The sequence below is a fragment of the Pseudochaenichthys georgianus genome, chromosome 15 (assembly GCF_902827115.2).
Source record: "Pseudochaenichthys georgianus chromosome 15, fPseGeo1.2, whole genome shotgun sequence".
NCBI lineage: Eukaryota > Metazoa > Chordata > Actinopteri > Perciformes > Channichthyidae > Pseudochaenichthys > Pseudochaenichthys georgianus.
In genome coordinates, this window is record NC_047517.1 from 12,226,749 (window position 1) to 12,247,438 (window position 20,690).

Sequence of the window (20,690 nt, forward strand, 5' to 3'; positions counted from 1 at the left end):
TGGAAAGCTACAGTGAGGGTCCAAACAATGCAACCCCTATATGAAAAAAAGTCAAATATTCTGGCTCGATCAGATGCCATCATTCTCTTTCTGATTGAATATCTCTGTGACAGTTCATAGTAAAGACAAACTGAGCCAACCTATTGAAAGAGCAGAAAATAAGCTTTCAGGTGATGCCTTGGTTAAGCCTGTTCTCAATAAGGCCACTAGATAGCGCTGTGCCTTTTTTGTCTCTCCAAAGCGAAATCCATTTCAAGCAATGCACTTGTGGTCCTCTGGATTGTTTGCTGTGTTCAAAATGGGTAAATATACTTAAAAGATTATTTCTATATAACATATTGAAGGGTTTCCATTAATATACACAAGGTTTGCTGCCGATGCTAAGTTGAATTGATTCAATGTTTACAGATTTTCCAGCAAGTGAGAGGATTTTATGCTAGCTAGCTAGCCAGCACTATTACTGTAAGCAACAATTATTTAATAATTTGTAAATCAGTTTTACAGTATTATTAATTTAATCAATATATATATATTTATTATCATTTGATTAAGTGTTTCATGTGTGTAATCTTTTTGTTTGTGCAGTGCTGTATAGATGAATACCATGCCACCTTGACATTCACACTTTAAAACCTCTTGAGCGCGATTGCCCCCGGTACCGGGGGCAGACGCAGCATCTTGTAAGAAACACCATCCCAGGGCTTGTTAATATTTAACAACCTATTAATGTGGCATACCCACTTAACGGGAAGAAACTCAGCTAATAGAGGATAATAACCATTTTACCTAACGGAACACAATTCCAACACCAAGCGTCTAAATCAACACCTTACAAAAACATGCTAACGCTACATTAGCGTTACCTTCGCATCTGGCGTATCAACACCTTTGGGCATAGTCACTACCTACCACTTATTCAACCAGACACGTAGTAAATCACTCATTATGATGAACAACCGATTGGGGCTTGGGATCAGTTGTGAACGTATGCAGCGTCAGCTGACAGCACAAAGTGAGAAGGTCATGCAGCAGGTTGAAACTGATGGTGTTTACATCCCAGAGACCATGATGAAAAACAGCGAGATCCCCCATGTGTTTGCCATGGACAATCTGGACTGGAAGAAGAAGACACTGGAGGGTGGGAGTTTGAATGCCACCACTGCAATCATAATTGAAAACCAAAAGATTGTGCGGGTCCAGGAGGGTGCCAGACTCCCCACTTCTACCTCGGACACAAAGAAGACTCTCTCAGTACCTGCTCCCATGTGTCACGTCTCCGCTAAAGACAGGCAGAGGTCCAGGTCACTTGAGCATAATGAGAAGCTAGAGAGTCTGGATACTTCCTCAGATGGCACAGCTTCTTCTTATCCTGTCCACAAGGCAGTCAGTTACAGGGCTTGGTTAGATGTGGTTCAGCCACAGCTGAACACATTGCTGTCCCTTCTCATTAAACTCTGCCAAGTCCGATGTTGTGCAGGGGGCATATCAGGAGATGTTGCATGGTTTGTGGTTCAATGCCGCAGTCACACACAACGTCCCCGTCATTTAGGTATCCCCATTTGGCGAGAGTGGCTTTTGCACGTCCAACACCAGATCTTATTCTGTTTAGGCATTTAGGCACAGCTGAAGACCTGTTACTTATGTGGCATCGAGCAAGAATGGCTACAACTTCAGAATTGCTGGATGCTCCTCCAGATGCAGAAGCAGGACTGCCTGGCTTGTCTGCCTTCTGTGCAGACCTCCACCCACACATACCGGCCAGTATCATTGGCTATCTTCCTCTCATCCCAGCATCTCTAACTGATCCTGCTGACATCACATGCACTGGGAGACAAGTATACCATTATCATTGGAGATCAGGCTACATATGAACTCGCAGTTGCTATAAAAGACAAGCACAGAGATGAGTTCTGCAATGTAGTCCTGCTGCTTGGAGGATTTCACCAAGCTCATAACTACATGAAGGCTGTTTGCAAGATCATCAGGGATGCAGGTGCAGAGGGTATTATTGTTGCAGCTGGTCTGTTTCAGGAAGGGACTGTCAAGAAGATGTTTGGTGAGAAGGCTGAGCACTACCAAACCATGCATGCTCTCAGGATCCTCAGTGATGCCATGTGGCGCTTGTACTGGCAAGCATTTGAGGCATGTGCAGCAGACAGATAAACCCAACACTGGCAGTCACAAGTAGAAAATGTTGTGAAGATGTTGTTTGAGAAAGACACCACTGCTACTGAGAAGTTGGTGATCATCCAGATGTCACGTCCACAGATATCAATCCTACAAGAACAGATGTTACTTTTCCAGGAATCTCTGCAGTTTTCTGGTCAATCTTTCTGGAGATGTCCGACATTCTCCAGGTTCATCTACTACCAGTGGGAAGGTTACTGGGCAGGAGATCTCTGTGAATCAGAACGGATGCTACCTTACCTCACTGCAGCAGGACACTACAAATATGAGCAGCAGTCTTTGCGTCTGTATTTGTCTGAGATGAAGAAACTGCCAGAGACAGCCCCTGAGGCACATGAAGCACTGATGGCAGGTGCATGTGTTGGAAGGAGAGCAGATGGCAAACACAATGTCTCTCCTGACATGCTTCTGGAGCAGACATATAATGCAGATGCCAAGGAGGCAAGTGGTCTGGATGACATTACACTCAATCGTGCTGCCAGGATGAAGTGGGTCTACACAAAACCACTCACTGCAGCTATCTCTGCAGAGCTCAAGTCTACGCTGCACCTCCATTCCTCCAGCCCCCACCATGAATCTGGTTGGAGTCGTGTCAACAGGGATGCAGAGATGGTAGTCAAGGTCATGGCAGCAGTAGAGACCAACCCATTCACTACAGCCACACCATCCCTGATCAATATATATACTGGTGAGTGTGCAGATGCCACAGTCAAGGACAACCTGACAAGTGTGAAAGCAGATGGTTTGAAGGCATTGTCATAGTCACTGTCCAGTGACCAGAAGAAGACAAGTGTTGTAAACACCTTCCACACAAAACAGGATGAAACCAAAGAAGTCTGGGAAAACCTCTTCACCTTGCAAGAGCAATGAAGTCACTGCCCTTCTGCGCATGACCCAGATCATTGCCAGTGGTGGAGAACTCAACATTGTTGACTTCCCCCATCCCTCTTCCAGGAAGATGGCAGAATGAGTACAGGGACCAAGGCGAGCCTTGTGAAGATCTTGAAAGAGAAAACCAAAGTAAGAAGCATCCCTGATCTGCCCAAAGACTGCCTCAAGACAGCAGTAGTTGTAGATGCCATGTCCGCCATACAACACTGGTCTTTCCACAGAGGAGAAGGATTTGGAGTGATCACTGAGCAATACAGGCACCTGCTGCTGAATGATGTGTCTCCTGGCACTGATATCATACACTTCTGTTGTGACAGATACAGTACAACCAGCCTCAAGTCAGCTGAGCAGGAACAGAGATATGCCAGATCCAAACCAGCGAAAGTGTATCAAGTCAGTGAGCAGTACACAGCTCTGGATCCAAAGGAGTTTTTTGCAGTGTCTGCTAACAAAGAAAACCTGCTGAGCTTCCTTTGTGAGAAGTGGTGTGCGGATGAACAACTGGAACCTGGTCTTGGCCCCACTCATCTCTACCTGGGTGGTGGATTCAAAGAAGAGACGAAGAGTGTGGTGCTCACGGCATGGTCTGTTATGGATGTTCCTGCTCTTGAATCAACACAGCATGAGGCTGACACTAGGATCTTCCTCCACACTCTCTACAGTGTCCAGAATGAGGGAGTTGACAGAGTTGCCGTATGCCAATGACACCACCATCATTACCACATGTCTGTACTATGGTGCTACGCACCTCAGTGATCTAACAGAGCTGTGGGTGAGAACAGGCCAGAATGTATATACCTGCCCATACATGAAATGGTTGTGGCACTGGGATCTTCACAGTGTTGGGCTATGCCCTTCATCCACAGTCTGAGTGGTAGAGATACCACTAGTTATCCATATTTCACTGGCAAGAGGGCATGGTTCAAGAGCAGCATGAGTCTGGACATACCTGCACTTGAAGAGTTTGGTGAGAACCCCGCCGATGCCATAACAGATGACCTCCTCAATCAGGCACGAGACCTCACCATAACTGTATATACATCCAAAGCTGATCACTTTGAGGGTTCTGATCTGGGCAAACTGAGAGCATACAAGTTCCTGAACAACAAATCGACGCTCCTAAAGCTACGACCCCCAACAGAGAATGCATTTTTGCTGCACCTGAAAAGAACGCACACATTGCCAAGCCATAAATCCCCCCATGCACAGAATTGGGATGGTCTCTGGACAGTTCCGATACCATCTACAAAGCCAGCTTGGCCTGTGTCGATGAATAAGACAATCTCATGTGGCTGTCAGAATAAGGCAGTTCCATGCTACAGAGGGTGCCGTTGCCAAGGACTGGCAACCAAATGCAGAAGGATACACACTGCCACATTTGAGAGCAGTGACAGCAGCTGTGACTCAGAAAATGAATAGAAAGCAAAAAGCTTTCTGGGACACTACCATGAATACCACCATGTGTACATTGAAAACATTTGTACTGTATATTCAGTGTAGGTTACTTGTCTCTCTTTTCTTCTTAAAAAATTCACATTTGTCTAGTTCTGGGCCATGTGAATGATTATTTTGTGTTCAACTTCTGATCATATCTGTTGATTTTTAGTTAATAACTAAGAAGAGAGTATGTGAAATAAATGTTTTGCCACCAGGAATTTTGTTTATTTCATGATCAAAATAGGATATTTTTCACAAAAACAAAGACATTAATTTGCACAAATAATAAAAGGGTATTGATTTGACATTAAGTTGAACTTAATGTCAACTTCCAGATAAGTTTAACTCAGTTTGCCTTGTCTTATAACACATAAAACCTTCAATTAAAGGGTTTTGCAAAGAAAGTGGCGGCCATTTTGAATTTTGCTGCCTTTAGCTTTCCAGTCTGTAAACTGAAAAATCTGTAAACATTGAATCAAATCAACTTAGCATCGGCAGCAAACCTTGTGTATATTAATGTAAACCCTTCAATATGTTATATAGAAATAATCTTTTAAGTATATTTACCCATTTTGAACATAGCAAACAATCCAGAGGACCACAAGTGCATTGCTTGAAATGGATTTAGCTTTGGAGAGACAAAAAAGGCACAGCGCCATCTAGTGGCCTTATTGAGAACAGGCTTAACCAAGGCATCACCTGAAAGCTTATTTTCTGCTCTTTCAATAGGTTGGCTCAGTTTATCTTTACTATGAACTGTCACAGAGATATTCAATCAGAAAGAGAATGATGGCATCTGATCGAGCCAGAATATTTGACTTTTTTTCATATAGGGGTTGCATTGTTTGGACCCTCACTGTAGCTTTCCAGTAGCTAGTTGACCGGGTTGTCCACCCAGGTTTTGATCCTTGAAGGTCCTAGATATCATTTCTGGTGGACAACCTTTTACAACATTCCATGTCTGTAAAATGACTTTGCCCCCTGGGTATAGCTCTCAGGCCATCCAGTGTTAAGGCAATGAAGAAGAAGGAGTGGGCCTGTTCACACTGCCTTTTCAAACCCTATGGGAAATTGCCAAAAGGCAGGCACTTTTAAAAAGCAGCGTCTTCTTCAGTGTTCCGGCAGGTGTTGTCATGTTTCCTGCTGTTGCATGCCTCTATACATTCCATGTGACTCTTTCTGAATATAATATAATATAATAGACAGATTATGACCAGTACAAGTACAGGTACATTGGAATACACGTTACAGTTATCCTTACACTTATTGTGTTCCTTTGTTACTTTTTTTCTCAGTTATAGGTTCACAATTATCCGGTTATGGTTTGAACAATCTGTTAACCACAAACAGTCAGCAGTATGCAGTCTGGCAGGCTGATATTCTCAACCAGTCTATCATATTTGTACGATCTTGTACACATTGATCAGCTAATCCTCTACACATACCTGCAGCTGCAGCGTTGGCTGAGGCATCCCTTGGTACACCCACATGAAGTGAACTCCCTGCAGGCTTTAGGCATAGGTGGCAAAGACAGTAGCCGTGGCACTAACTGACCTTCCTTGTGCATCCATCCCATTTCATCCACGGAAGATCAGGATGTGGCAGGTGAGCTTGGTTCCAGATTGTCGATTGATAGTGTAAACGCATGATATGAAACTTCACTGCATCTGAGGTTGGTGGCAGAGTCTCTTGTGGACGACCTTTGCAAAACAACTTAACTCTTGCTTTGTTGCATGTATCAACCTCTGGCACACCATACATCTTACAGATACATTTATCTGTTGATGTTACAATACCTTCTGTGAGAGGGCCCTTCACAAGGCCAGTAAGATCGGTGTGATGTTGCTCGAACACCTGCCAGGCTGTTTTCTTTCCGTGACCGCTGAACTGAGACACACTATCACAGCCAGTGATGGCATGGAAGGCAAGGAGTGTGTCCACTTTATCATCAGATAATAACTTGCGAATGTCATGTACTGGAAAATACTTTGGATCCTTTGATGTCCCGGCTTTAATGTAGAGATGGGTACATCCGATTCTGTCATGTTGTGCTAAAAGTAGAACAAGCACGTCTGTGTCACGCACTGACACAACTATTGTGTTCATTGGAGCCTGGATGCAGTGCAAAATCAGACGTGTATCAGCCTCCTCGTGGTCAGCCATTGAAGAGGAGAAATCAAGATCTGGATCTGATGACTTGACAGTGGTTGCTTCAACAAACCCACCCGATATTACAACCACAGGCTCATCTTCTGGGCTGTGTTCTATCAGATGGTTTGAGAGTATTCGAGCAAGATCTGCTTTGTTCTCTTCCAGTGCCATGAAGCTTGACCAGTCTGCTGGAAGTGGAACGGAGTCATTAACGATTTCTCTGCGTACTGGTCGGTGACGCTGTTTACGTTTCCTCCTTGTGCCCGTTTTGATGGATTTGTCATGGTACCTGTCAAAGACTACATCAACCCTCTGATACTTCTCTCCCATCTTCAACACCGTCTCAGCAAACTTGTTGGCATAGTCGCCAAATGTTGTAGTGTCAGGCAGCTTCCCAAGTGCCATTACAAGTGCTTGGCCATCAATAGCCAGGCAGCTGGGTTCCTGAAGGGGCACATCTGCAGGTGTTTGGACATGTTTTGTCAGTATATTTGCTAAAACAGACTTGTTGGTGGAATGTAGACTGCCGTTAGTTGCGGCCAGAGATGGCGGGATGGGCATGAGTTCATGCTGGAGGACATTTTCCAGGTCTACCTTACGACCTGCTCTGTAAGCTGTGACTAGCCTTTGTAGAATCTGCCTGTCCACTTTGATGGTGTTTTGCTTGTTCTTGGAAAGTTGCACGACTTCATACAAAGAGGCAAATGTCTTGGCTTTGTTCTTTCGAATGGGTGACTTCAGTCCCAAAGTGCTGGTCACTAGCTGGAGGTTCACACAGACGTTTGTCCACAAACACTTTCATTTGTGCCTGTCCAAGGTGTTCTGCACCAAGCAGAGATTCTTGAATCTCCGGTGTGACCACTTCCTTGTTGATTATGTTCTTGAGTGTGTCCCCACCATCTTGAAACACACAGTGCTCTTTCAATGATACACATATTTTGCTTTCATCCCTGTCGTCTCTCTCCATTCTACTCTTTGTGCACTCAGTGTGTGTGTACTCATCATCTGTTGTCAGTCTCAGCATTTCTTTTGTGTGAGAAGCTATGACTGTTCTCAGATTATACGACAATGTCCATCTACTGATGGATGTTGCTATCCTGGTGATGCCCACTAAACCACCACTCTTTTTTCCTGTAGCGTTTAGCCACTCAGTACTTTGATCCGCTGAACCTGATTGAAGCGTCGATCACTGCGTTTCACCAAGAAGTTGCCTTTCTGAAACTCGAGGAGGATTTCTGGTGGGAGAGCAGACATCTCAGCCAGGTACACAGTACCCCATCTGGCGTTGTTTATATGAACGTACCTGAAGAAGAAGGGCAGCATACGTTTGAAAGCATACAGGTGGAGATCCCACAATCCATCACGTTGCGCTCTTATGAAGCAGAGTACGATGCTGACCATAGTCATGTAGTCCCACCAGAATGCGGCATTCGGGTCATCAACTGCAAGCGATGCAGCAAACTCTTTCATGGGCTGCTGGAATCTGTCTGTGGTCAGTTTGTCGACCATCTGCGCGATGTGGTCAGCATCTACGGATTGGCAGAGATCTGAGAGTTCAGCTCTCAGTGTAACATCAACCTCATCCAGATATGTGTGAAGCCGTGGGAGCAGTAGCTGCCAAAGAGCCTGTAGGGTAAATGTGTGGGTCCTTATGGCACGTGCATACCCCTTACCTGCCATGACATGCTGAGCAGCATTTTCTCCCATTAGATCACACTTGACCCATAGCTCGCTCAGGCCAGAATCAACCATGTGTTGTCCTATCACACCCAGGAAGTTAATGGCAATGTGAAGGTCTCCAAGGCAAGGGATAAGCACGTCCTTGTATTCTTCTACTGACCACTTTAGTTCTAGCAACTTCGGATTAAGTGCCTCGCCCACTGTCAGAATGACATGCTGTTGTTCCATTGATTTGGAGATATGAAGCACTCGCTTGATAACTGTGTTCAGTGTATCGAGTTCAGATGCAGGAGCCTGGATGATAGGTAGGTAGCCTACTGTAGTTTTCTCTGGGTTGACTGTGCTTGCCTTTTGATTGTACAATATCCAGGAAGGCATTGGCTTTTTAGATGTCCTGGACATGAAGAAGGCCATGTCTGTAGCTTGTGCTTTCTGTGCTGCAGGACATTGTTCAGATGACTGTGTGAAACAGTCTTCTGCTAATACACCGCTGAATGGGCGCTCTGTGATTCCTCTTTTTGGTTTGTTTTGTTGCTTTTGTGGGTGGGGGGGGCAATAGTGGGGAAGGCAAAGGTTCCATCACAGCACATTTGAAACATTTAACCTCAAAACAATATACATCGTAAGTAAAAGTAGCCTGATAATAATAATAATAGCTGAGTAATTATTCATAGTTAAAAACTACTATTTTTGCAATATATATGAGATCTAAGCAGTTTATTCACATTACATCTCAAATCTGAATATGGCATCAGATTGCCCATGTAGGAGAACTTACAAAAGCACATTTAATTCAAGTTTGTACCTTGTTTTGTCAAAAATATATACTTAAAATAGATTTCAGGCTGGTGGTGGCGGCCATGTTGGATTTCGAGGCATTTTGGGAAATTTTTGAGCTTCATATACAGCAGATTTGGATTCAGCACCCCTTAATACCCCTAGAAATGTTGTATGGCATAAATAAACACAAAATGCCTTCGGGGTTCTGATTTTGTGAAAATTGACCCTGTCTATAATAGAAGGGCTATTACATAAGTGGACAAAGCTATTGAAAAAAAACAATAATTGTTTTATATGAACTTGTCAGGGGTTCTCACTATATATTTGTATTTTTGCTATTTATACTTATTATAATAACCTGTACAAAATACAGATTAATAACAACGTGTTACTGCATTGTTTTTTTTATCATGTATCTATATTTATACATGGGTCCTGGTGAGACGAGATGGGAATAAACAATAAATAAATGTTTAAAATATATGGAGAGACATTTTATAATAATGTGCATATCAGTTACTGCTACCTGAGACCTTCCTGGACTCATTCCAAATCAACTTTGCTTATGTATATCACCTTTAATACATACATGTAGCCAGAGTATCTTACATTCAAAATATATAGATCATTTTGAAGAAGTAATAGAAGAATAAGATCTGTGTTTAATTGTATATATCTAATATAGAATATTTTATATGCATATTCAACACATCCTCACTCCCAGGTCGGCCTATGTTGACGTTATGTCAAGTCCCCTGTGTCGGCTTTTTTCAACGCAAGGGGGGGGCCCTTAGCGTCCATTTCCAGCTTTCCGGGATGTCCATATGCTTCTATGGACGCTCTGGAAGCACGGCATTCGTTTGTGTTGGCTGCCCTTAAAGGCAATGAGAGCGTCCATTCTCATTGGATAACGGAGAATTGTACACCCGGAAGTAAGTATTCCCCTTACTGTCGATTTATTTTACAGTGATAACTGCACTACTCATCGACTAAAAAAAAAACGATTATCCTTGTTAATTACACAACATTGATTGGTTTAAATTGTGTGCAATGCTTTTGTATTTTTCCCCTTCGATTCGGAGAAACAAATATTTTTTCGGAGTAAAGGATGGCAGAAGACACTACACTACCCAGAATCCCCAGCTATCGTTTGGACACACCATGTGCTCTGTTTGACGTCATGTGATCTTCAAATTTCTCCCTGCAGAAAAAAAAAATATGGCCGAACTTCGTTTTATTCTCGGTGGAAAATGCCTATTTTAAAGTTAGTTTGGCCATTAAAATGCGTTTTGATGTCATTTGATGCGAGAAATATGAGTTGTTATTTCAGATTATGTGTGCAGTGGATGTACATGATCTTTAGTTTGCTAGTTATTACGAAGATTACTTCAGGAAATTGCGTCCATAGAACGTTTTCATTGTTACCAAGGTGGTTGCTAGGGACGCTGCTATCGATATTATTTCTGTTATGTTGTGTAACTGTTTAATGGTGTTATCTTTATTGCTACCCCCTTCCCCGTCAATGTATAGTGTTGGTCCACAGCGCAAACATATTAGTTTAACAAAATCCGCATCTAAAGATAGCCTACGTTATTTTCCCCTGTGCAATTCCAGTCTCACATCTCAGAGCACATCGTCATTAACAAATACCGGAAACAGACCGAAAACATTTTTTAAAAATAAAATAATACTTTATTCCGAGTGTGCTTGCTTTTCTCTTTGAAAGTCATCACATACCGGCATTGTAATACACGGTTCTGCTGCATTAAATATTACATATCTGCCGTAGTTCTGTATTTATAGAGCCCTGATGAGAAGACTTCTAGACAAACATGAGGAACTGAAAACGTGATGTGGATCATAAATATATCAGCCATTAAACAACATCTTACATTTCTTTTCACACAATACGTCTCCTTGCAGTATCAACACTAATTCGGCTGACTTTTATATTTGATCCAATTGGTAGATAGGCTGTATTTACACCATAAAGGTGCACAGCTGATATAAAGGGACACCTAGTGGTTAAAGCATGTTATTGCATTTCATTATTTTTATTATTAGATATTAATAGGATCCCTATAAAGTATATTCATTACTCGTTATTCTCTACTAATAGTTCATTAAAGACTCTATATAATGACTATTTTGCACATCCCTTTCAAGATTTTCTAAAGTTTATTGACATATCATATAGGCCTACCCATATATATATATATATATATATATATGTGTATGCATTGAATGAAAAACTTGGGACACAGGTTCCTCAATAGTGCATTACAAGACATCTATCAATATTTGTGCATATCTCCAGCAATGTTAACTATGTTGAAGCACTTATTTTAACTGATATTATGCATAATGTATTATACTCTTATAAGATGTATGTAGATATTTCATCTCCGGCCTTGTCAGGTATTGAACAATAAATAAATAAAGAACACAGAATTGTTGAATATAAAACACAGAATTTGTGTGATTATACTAAATGATTTACAAATAAACACCACTGCATATTTAACTGTTACACATGCTGATGTAATGCAAATGTTCCAACTTGGGATCAATAAAGTATCTTATCTTAAGCTGATCGATGGCTACTGCCATATTTGCAAAATGTGCCTCTCAACCTTGACAAGTGCATGTTTCAGGCTTATCAATTAATGTAATGTAATGTAATGTTATCAATTAACGACAGGGGTCACAAACATAGGACCAGCTTTTAAATAAAGCTCTTCTGACCTTAGCTGGCATGTGTGTATATATGTTAATGCTGCCCATTATGGGCACAAGCAATTTTCACCCATTTATTAATTATATGTTTTAAATGTGAGTGTTTCCTTTCCCCTAAACCTCCAGGGATGTACACAGTTTAATACTGGAAACTTCTTATTATGGGAAATACGAAAACGTCTTTTAAAACTACAACTCCCAGTAGATACGTGCCATAGATAGAGAACATGTTGCGAAACAGAATAGCCAGCATGTGTAGTTCTGGGGACGGGGTGGGGGAGGGGGGACGCGGTGGACCCGTTCAAATCCAGTTTTGGACAGTCTGCCGTGGTTCCATCCCATTTCAAGTGCTGTTCGAGGCTCGGTAACCCTCGGAGCACACTCTCCAATCACAGAGCTTGAGGACTATCACGGGGTTTGTCAAACAGACAGTGTTGGGAATGTTCACTTTCTACATGAACTAGTTCAGTTCATAGTTCATAATTCAAAATGTTGAACTAAAGTTCATGGTTTCAAAAATGAACTAATTTATAGTTATTTTTTCAATATGTTGCTGCGAGCTATTATTTGTCTCCTGTACGATGTTAATGGGATTTGGGTGGTAGTGGATCTGTTTTGGCTCTCTTTTTTATTCGCCACTCGCACATACTGTGAAAGGCTAGTCGTGTGCTTATTCTGAATGTGCCGTTTAAGGTTTGCTGTCGACGTCGTCGATGTACGGACTTGCTTTTTCAAACCGGGCGGACACAGTTTACAGGCAAACGTTAGATTTTTTCCGTCTGAGTTAGTACTGACTTTAACATAAAACTATTTTAAATGCTCATACGCCGACACCGTAGAGTCTGACTCTGAGCGAGTGCTGCTGCAGCTGCTCTCGGCTTCGTCCATACTAATTCATTCATTCATTCAATGCTCGCCGGTTCCGCGGTTCCACATTGTTTGTTGTGAGGAGTCTGATGACGTATATTTTAGTGCGACAGCCAGGGGTGACAGGCGCTTACGCGTCACAGGCAGCTTGCTGTTGCCAGATTGGGTGGTTTTCCGCATTATTTTGAAGCCTGTTTACGGTGTGTTTTAACTGGGTTTTCGGCTGAAAGGCATATGAAATCTGGCTGAGAATGAATGCACTTTTGAACACCGTTATACAGCGCTGAGAATGAACGCGTTCTCAATTACGTTCATCTAGCGGAAATACAGTACGTTCAGTTCACGTTCGCCCAAAATATGAACGCGTTCATGAACGATCGTTCATTGAACGCGTTCAGGTACATCACTGCAAACAGAGCACATGGTGTAGTCCAAACGATAGCTGGGGATTCTGGGTAGTGTAGTGTCTTCTGCCATCCTTTACTCCGAAAAAATATTTGTTTCTCCGAATCGAAGGGGAAAAATACAAAAGCATTGCACACAATTTAAACCAATCAATGTTGTGTAATTAACAAGGATAATCTGGTGTTTTTTAGTCGATGAGTAGTGCAGATATCACTGTAAAATCAATCTACAGTAAGGGGAATACTTACTTCCGGGTGTACAATTCTCCGTTATCCTTTAAGGGCAGTCGACACAAACGAATGCCGTGCTTCCATGAGCGTCCATAGAAGCATATGGACATCCCGGAAAGCTGAAAATGGACGCTAAGGGCCCCCCCCTTGCGTTGAAAATGGACGCTAAGGCCCCCCCCCCTTGCGTTGGAAAAAGCCGGCAGTGGACTTGACATAACGTCAACATAGGCCGACCTGGGAGTGAGGATGTGTTGGCATATTAGCTAAAACGTGTTTTTTTCATTGACGTCATAACCATGTTTTTTCACAGAATGGAACTATTATTACCTGTAATTAAAATGCAATGCATGATGTCAGAATAATAATGTATTACAAAGTGTTTAAAAGGGCATTCCTTCATCTCACCTTGTCATTTTGCATAGTTTTCTACTTGAATTACCAATTACAAATTAAAACATTTCTATGCAACGTTCAACGATTGAATTTTAAATTCATATCCAACTTCTTCCTTTTCTTTCCAATGCACCTCAAATATGAAAAATAAAAGAAGTGCAAACTTACCACAGGGGATTCCAAACTGTGACAGGCTGTTTTGCTTTTGCATCCCTGACATCTGCAGCATGGCCGTCTCCCTGTTTGGAGGATTATACTTTGCAATTTACACAAAGAGATAAACTGATCAGATGAGTTTTTACTTTTTTAATATGCAGATCTCTAACCTAAACAGAGCTCTTTCCAGTGATTTTGCATTAGCTGAAAAGCCTAGATGCTAAACCAGCGCTTAGTTATCTTCAATCATGTGATCACTGTATGTAAACCTGATGGCAAGTATTTAATCTGCTGAAATGGGTTATTGATAACACTCTTTCCCATGTTGCTATTTTATCAGACTGATTTTAGATATGAAAAACAAAGTGTTGGATACGTACTTTTTCAAATGTAATAGGTATAAGGTAACTTATTTATAACAAATAAAGCTCCAAAAGGTCCTAAAAACATACATTTAAAGGCAGGAAAAACCTCACAACATTTATCACTGTCAAAATGTTATATAGGTTCCTAAATGTGACTTCAAATATGATTCAAACAGAGCGTGTTATAATCTATACAATAGCTTTTTACCTAAAAGTATATATTCAAATGTAACCTCTTTTTTCAACTCGCTAAAATTACAATTATTATATAACTTAACGGAGGTAAATGCAACTAGTTTCTTCTCATCACTGGCAATACATGTCCAATTTGAATGATATGAGAACCCAGAATTCCTTTGAATCATTATTATGAATTGGTGACTTTGGCAGCTTCCACAGAGTGTGTGTGAGGTCTGATAGGATTTGGATAAAGTACAGAGAGAGAGTTGAGGGACTTTCAGGAGCCGGCTCCACACATGGAGACATTGATTCTGCCAGTTGTCCTGATAAACATGAAAAGAGCCAGTTTTAGCTTGTTTGGTTGTGTAAGATAACTCTGCTAGACTTCAAGCTGCATTGTTTTCCCACAGTTACTGTAAATCTGTTCCTGCACTTTGACCTTTTGTACTATCTGACTCTAGATTCACTTTGTTAGCATTTACATTTTCAATGTGTGACATGCAGCAGCTCAGACGTCATGAAATGTAAACAATAGGAGGGAGGTCGAAGTTCCAGACTATAATAATGCTCATGGAGAGGGCCTTGTTCTCTCTTTACCTACATTTTCAGTTCTTTTTATTTCGGCATATCATTTTTGTATTTATTTATTTGTTTTCTTATTTCATTCTCAGATTTATTTCATTTACTGCTTATTATATACATATACGTCTTATTGCACCTTTTTTTCTCCCCTTGATTTTCATATTGATCTCAGTGGATTGCGACATTTCCCTTTATTTGTTATTCCTATCATTTCCATTATTTTTTACTTATACTATATATTTCTTTATGATGGAGAAAAAAATATAGCTAAACTAATAAAGAAAATATATAATAAAAAAATATTGTATTTGTATATATAATGTATGTACATTATATATGATGTACATATAAATACCTATATATGTATAAATACAGCTCTGGGAATAATTCTGAGACCACTGCAAAATGATCAGTTTCTCTGGTTTTACTATTTATAGGTATGTGTTTGAGTAAAATACATACATTTTGTATCCTATAAACTATTGACAACATTTCTCGGTGTTGGAATTCAACAAACACTGGAATGTCTGCTATACATGTAGAAATTGAGATTTAAGAAACATCTGGAGTGTTTTGTTTACGGGGCTGTATATATATATATATATATATATATATACATACATACATATTTGTATTAATTATATTGTAGCTTTATTATTCCTCCATCAGTTGTTATAGCTTTTAATTGTTTTGTTTTTTTGGGGGGCTAAATTCAGGTGTTTCTTAAATGTGTTGTATTTTTGGCTTTTATTTATCATGGGAAATAAATAAAGGGATCTCCCCAATAAAAAACAATGATGTTTGAAAGAAGTCATTTATTGTTTTCCAGCAGACTGTCAGTGTGCAGATTTGATAGTGAGGTTACATGTCACATCATCTGCATTCAGCTCGGTCAAAGCCTGGACATGTCACACCGTTTGACAGGCTGACTCTGAGTCAGCGCTCTGAGGCGGCTGGTTCACCGTCTAATTCATCACAGAATAATGACCCACCTTTGTCTTCCTGATAGCAGGACACTGCTCTGCATATGAAAGACAACAGGAGCCACTGATAGGCTTCAAGCTCAGAAGTGTGCTTTGTTTTTTGCTAAGGCCTGTGAGTTAATATTTCTTTAAGACTATTGTTGATTGATCAGTGGTCAACAGTTTGCAAAACTGCCAGTGTTTGTGTTCAACCCTAATCACATGACCCCCATTAGCCACATTTAAATGAATGGACGGCTTTGAATATTAAGAATGATACAGCTCTAATCCTTCTTTAAATTCATTCTTTAAAGCTAAAACATCTGTGCCGTGAGAGATACTGGCAAGAAAAATCATATTTATATGCCTTATAATAACAAAGTCGACATTAATGACATCTCTTTGGTAAGAAGATTAAAACCCCAATACACATTTGAATTTTCTTTACGCCACCTTTAGAATATTAGCCCAAAATAAGACAAATCATTCATGAGATAGCTCCAACAAAAAAAATCCCCGGGCCTCGCTTTGTATACTATTATTGAGTATCAGTTGTGTATTGCCTGTGACATCTAAATCACAAGCTTGCACACTCGTCGTACACACAAAGCATGAGAAGACAGTCCTTTTCAGTGCCTTGCAAATATTAGTATAATAAATAATGATACATACAAACATATACAAATCTGCACAAACAGGGGCATTCTAAAAACAATTATGTCAATAAACAAATAATGATAAGATCTCTATCTGCCATGCCAACAGCTTTTTACAGAATGCGTGGGCTAAATGGCACATAAAGTCTATTTATCTTTTTACTTTTTGTGCATTAATCCACTTAATGTTAACAATCAGGTAAACATAACTAAAATAATAAATACAGAATAATAAGGACTAGTTCATATGATGGAAATAATGTCAATAAAATGTATCAGATATACTGTAGTGATGGATTGAACTAAATACATATATTTTTTCATAGTTTTTGACATATTTGTGCTTTACTTGAGTATTTACATGTAATACTGTATACTTCGACTCCGCAGCATTTCAGAGACAAATATTAAACTTTTCACTCCACTACATTTATTTTTAAAACTTACAGTAAATAGTTATTTTGAACATATAAAAACACACAATATACTGATATGGTATAATATATTACTGTACTACTGTTTTACACAGTATTTCTAGTATCTAAATTGCTCCACATTGACAAACAAAAATACTTAAATGTTCTTACAGTACATGTATACACATAAGATAATATACTAACCATTATAATATAATGAACTGTGAAAAGATACATTCTGCATAACAAAATACTTGATGTAAATGTAGCTGATAATACTTCTGTACTTTATATTACTGAAATTAATCATTGTGTAGAATGAGAACTTTTTGTACTTTAAGTATATTTTGTTTAAGTAACATTGGGAAATCAGGACTTTTACTATTATTTTAAGACCATAGTATTTGTACTTGCAAGGATCTGAGTACTTCTTCCAACACTGATCAGATGCCACCAAATCTCTTCTCCTTTAGGCCCACCTAAATTAACATTTCCTGCTTTGTGGTTATTCTATTATGTCACATATTCAGCAGCACAGAAAAGACAAACAATCGCATGTTTGTCGTCTTGTTGTTAAGTAGTATCGATGAGGCTAACGACTTTCTTTTGTCTCTCCAAAGATCATTCTGTCATATTTGCCGTTGACCTTGCCTCCACTCTGATGGGGATGAGGTGATAACTGGGGGGGTGGAGGGGCTGGTCTGTTACCGACCCATCAAAGTAAAACGACACCCCATCATTCTCCTGGCTCTACCATGGCCTTCTGGGATTGATCAATATAAAAGGTATCCTGACACAAGCAGGAGACACAGGTCAGGAGCTCAGTGAAGGAACAACACACACTGACCTCAGAAATCCATTACAAATCCATTCATTTGCAGAGCTCCATTTATTTACCTGCAACTATGTGGAAAGACTCCAGCAATGGTAAGAAACACTTTGTGATATAGTGCTTAATTGTTCAAATTCGAATTTGTATGATAGTTTAAATAGTAAGCAGTGTCACAGGGATGGGTTTTATTGCACCAGGATGACTCATATAGGTTGTCAGGTAGTGGGCCAATATCAGATTTGTTTCTAAGGCAAATTACAAACCTACTACCTAGGTTGTCTAAAACATAACAAATTTAACACATTTTGGTTTGGTATAAACAGCCGGAAGAATCACAGTGGCAGTAGAAATAATAACATAATTGATAAGGCTATGTTTAAGTTAGAATACAGCATGAGTATAGCAAGAAAGTCATTATGCTGACTGATATTTAGCTGTAAAACAACACAATGCTTTTGTTCTCTCATTCAATTCAATGTAGTGCATGTATTTATTCAGATTCAACCAGAATATACAAGGCAATTGATTATGTGTATCACTGTCTATATTCAACATGTGCACTGAATGAGTGATGTCTTCTAGAAAGAAGGCCAAGAACTATCCAAACCTCCCCTGGTTAAGAGCACAAGCATGGTTCAGAACTGAGAAAGAATGAAAAAAGTACAACCATTAAAGATCTTTTCTCTCCTCTTCCCTCAGATGATGCCAGACCTGTGTCCTCCAGTGGCGGCTCCTCTCGCAGCGCAAGTCGCAGGAAGAGAACTAGCTTCTCCAAAGACCACGTGGAGCTCCTGCGGGTCACCTTCGAGACCGACCCGTACCCTGGCATCGGCCTCAGGGAGAGCCTGTCCCAGACCACAGGCCTGCCGGAGTCACGCATCCAGGTACACAGTCCTACGCTGCCTTTTATACAACAGAACATCAGGGGGTTGAAGTGAGATGAAATGAATCTAACTGAGTTGTTTGTGGTCAATGAAATTGTCAGTTGATCAATGGAATTATCTTTATTTGGGTAATGAGGAACTGGTGTTATCCCAGATTAAATGCACAAATGCTTATTTTCCACTAGTACACCAGTGGACAGTAGTACATTTACTCAACTACACTAAAGTAACATTTTAAGGTATTTGTACTTCAATTAAGTGTTTGCATGTTTTATACTTTTACTTTATTACAAGATGCACATTTTGCACTTTTACTCCACTGAAGTTTATTTGACAGCCTTAGGTTAGAAGATTCTGACAAAAAATAAGCATACAATAATGTATAAGGTATTGATATAGGTTAAGATAAAACTGTATTGATTTTTGGTGGAGCTCCCAGCTGTACCCACGGTAAAAAGTATAGTTTTGTAAGCTCTCTTGAACTGCTGTTTCTTATCATAAAAAGCCTCTGTGTTCAAATGCATCCTGCATAGCATTGCAGATACCGCTATCCCTCTATCACTTTATTTCTTTATCTGTATAGATGACACAGGCTTTTTTTTATCAGGATCTTGTTTGAGCTAACAGATAAACTGTACATCATGTCTCTTAGAGGTTACACCCCCCCCTTATACTCCACTGGTGCCCAGAAAATGATTAACAGAACAGAATGTGTTGTGTATCTGCCCTGATTTTAATAGAAGCTTGTTTCTTTCCTGTCCAGGTGTGGTTTCAGAACAGAAGAGCTCGCACTCTGAAGGTCAAAGGAGCCAACAAGGCTCTGTGGCAGTCAGATAGCCCGGTCCATGATGCTCTGTCCCCCATTCATGCTGTAGCCAGCAGGGGTCCTGGCTCAGTGCATCTGCCTCCTCACGGCCCTCCGCCTGCCTACCCAACCCAGGTGAAGAAGGAAGTAGATGAATCCTACTACTACTACGGACAGCATCCTCCAGCATACTCCACCATTGAGGAGCATTTTGGCTCCATGTATGACCTTCAGCAGGGCAGAGCATTGGGAGGCACCTCCAGCCCACCTTTGAGGGGCTTCTGGTCCAAGCCTGGCAGCCAATCCTCCCCAGTCCCTTCTCGGTGGTGCCACTCCCCCCTGGAGATGAGAAACTACGGGTCCAGTCAGGCAGCCGCCATGTATCCAGGATCCGCAGACCAGCAGATTTATATGCCCGTCTCCACCTCCCACTCCTCAACTCCTGACACCCCCGATTCTGGATACTGGGACGCCAGTGTGGAGAGCAGCCCACCGGTGGAGAGTCAGAACTCACAGCTGGAGGATTCGTGGAGCGGAGCTGCTCCGGAGGGAACCCTGGGGTCCAAACCTCTGGCCCCTCTGCCTGAGCTGTCCCTGAAGGAGATCCTGGGGGTTCTGGAGGAGGACTGGATGGGAGGAGAGGGACTGAACACTCACACCTCCGGGAAAAAAATGTCCTTCTGCTAATGTCACAAGGATTTACAATGGACAATTTGAAATCATATGTAATATTTTGATTCTGGTTATCTGTGATGTGTAAAAAGAAGAAAAAATGGGATGGGGATACACATTTCCAAAATCCTACATGATTTTTTATTTATTCCACACTGACTAGTTTATTTTGCTTAATGTATTTATTCCATTATTCACCTTTTTATTTACTCTTATTTAGTACCTGTATTTATGATTCTGTGCACTTTTATACTAATAAATTGTTATTTAGGCCTCCTGCCTTCATCCTCAATGTGATACCTTTGTTTGTTTTGTATTTTTTATATCCAATAATTAGCTTGAGGTTGACTTACAACCGTTACTATTTGGTTTAGTCAATGGCAGAAAGACAATAAATCCTCTTGTAATGAGGATTACAGATTA

At 40.6% G+C, this 20,690-nt stretch overlaps 1 protein-coding gene across 1 annotated transcript; it reads left to right on the forward strand.

Moving 5' to 3' along the window:
• The first annotated feature begins 17,979 nt into the window (after positions 1 to 17,979).
• Positions 17,980 to 20,282, forward strand: mxtx1 (mix-type homeobox gene 1). Its single transcript, XM_034100169.1, has 3 exons — positions 17,980 to 18,001; positions 18,606 to 18,790; positions 19,554 to 20,282. The coding sequence occupies exons 1-3, from the start codon at positions 17,980 to 17,982 to the stop codon at positions 20,280 to 20,282; spliced, it is 936 nt and encodes a 311-aa protein (XP_033956060.1).
• Positions 20,283 to 20,690: the final 408 nt, after the last annotated feature.

Coding starts and splice junctions, on each gene's coding strand:
- mxtx1 (XM_034100169.1), top strand. CDS start 17,980: ATGTGGAAAGACTCCAGCAATG. Junction 18,002..18,605: donor GTGGAAAGACTCCAGCAATG/GTAAGAAACACT, acceptor CTCTTCCCTCAG/ATGATGCCAGACCTGTGTCC. Junction 18,791..19,553: donor TGCCGGAGTCACGCATCCAG/GTACACAGTCCT, acceptor TTTCCTGTCCAG/GTGTGGTTTCAGAACAGAAG.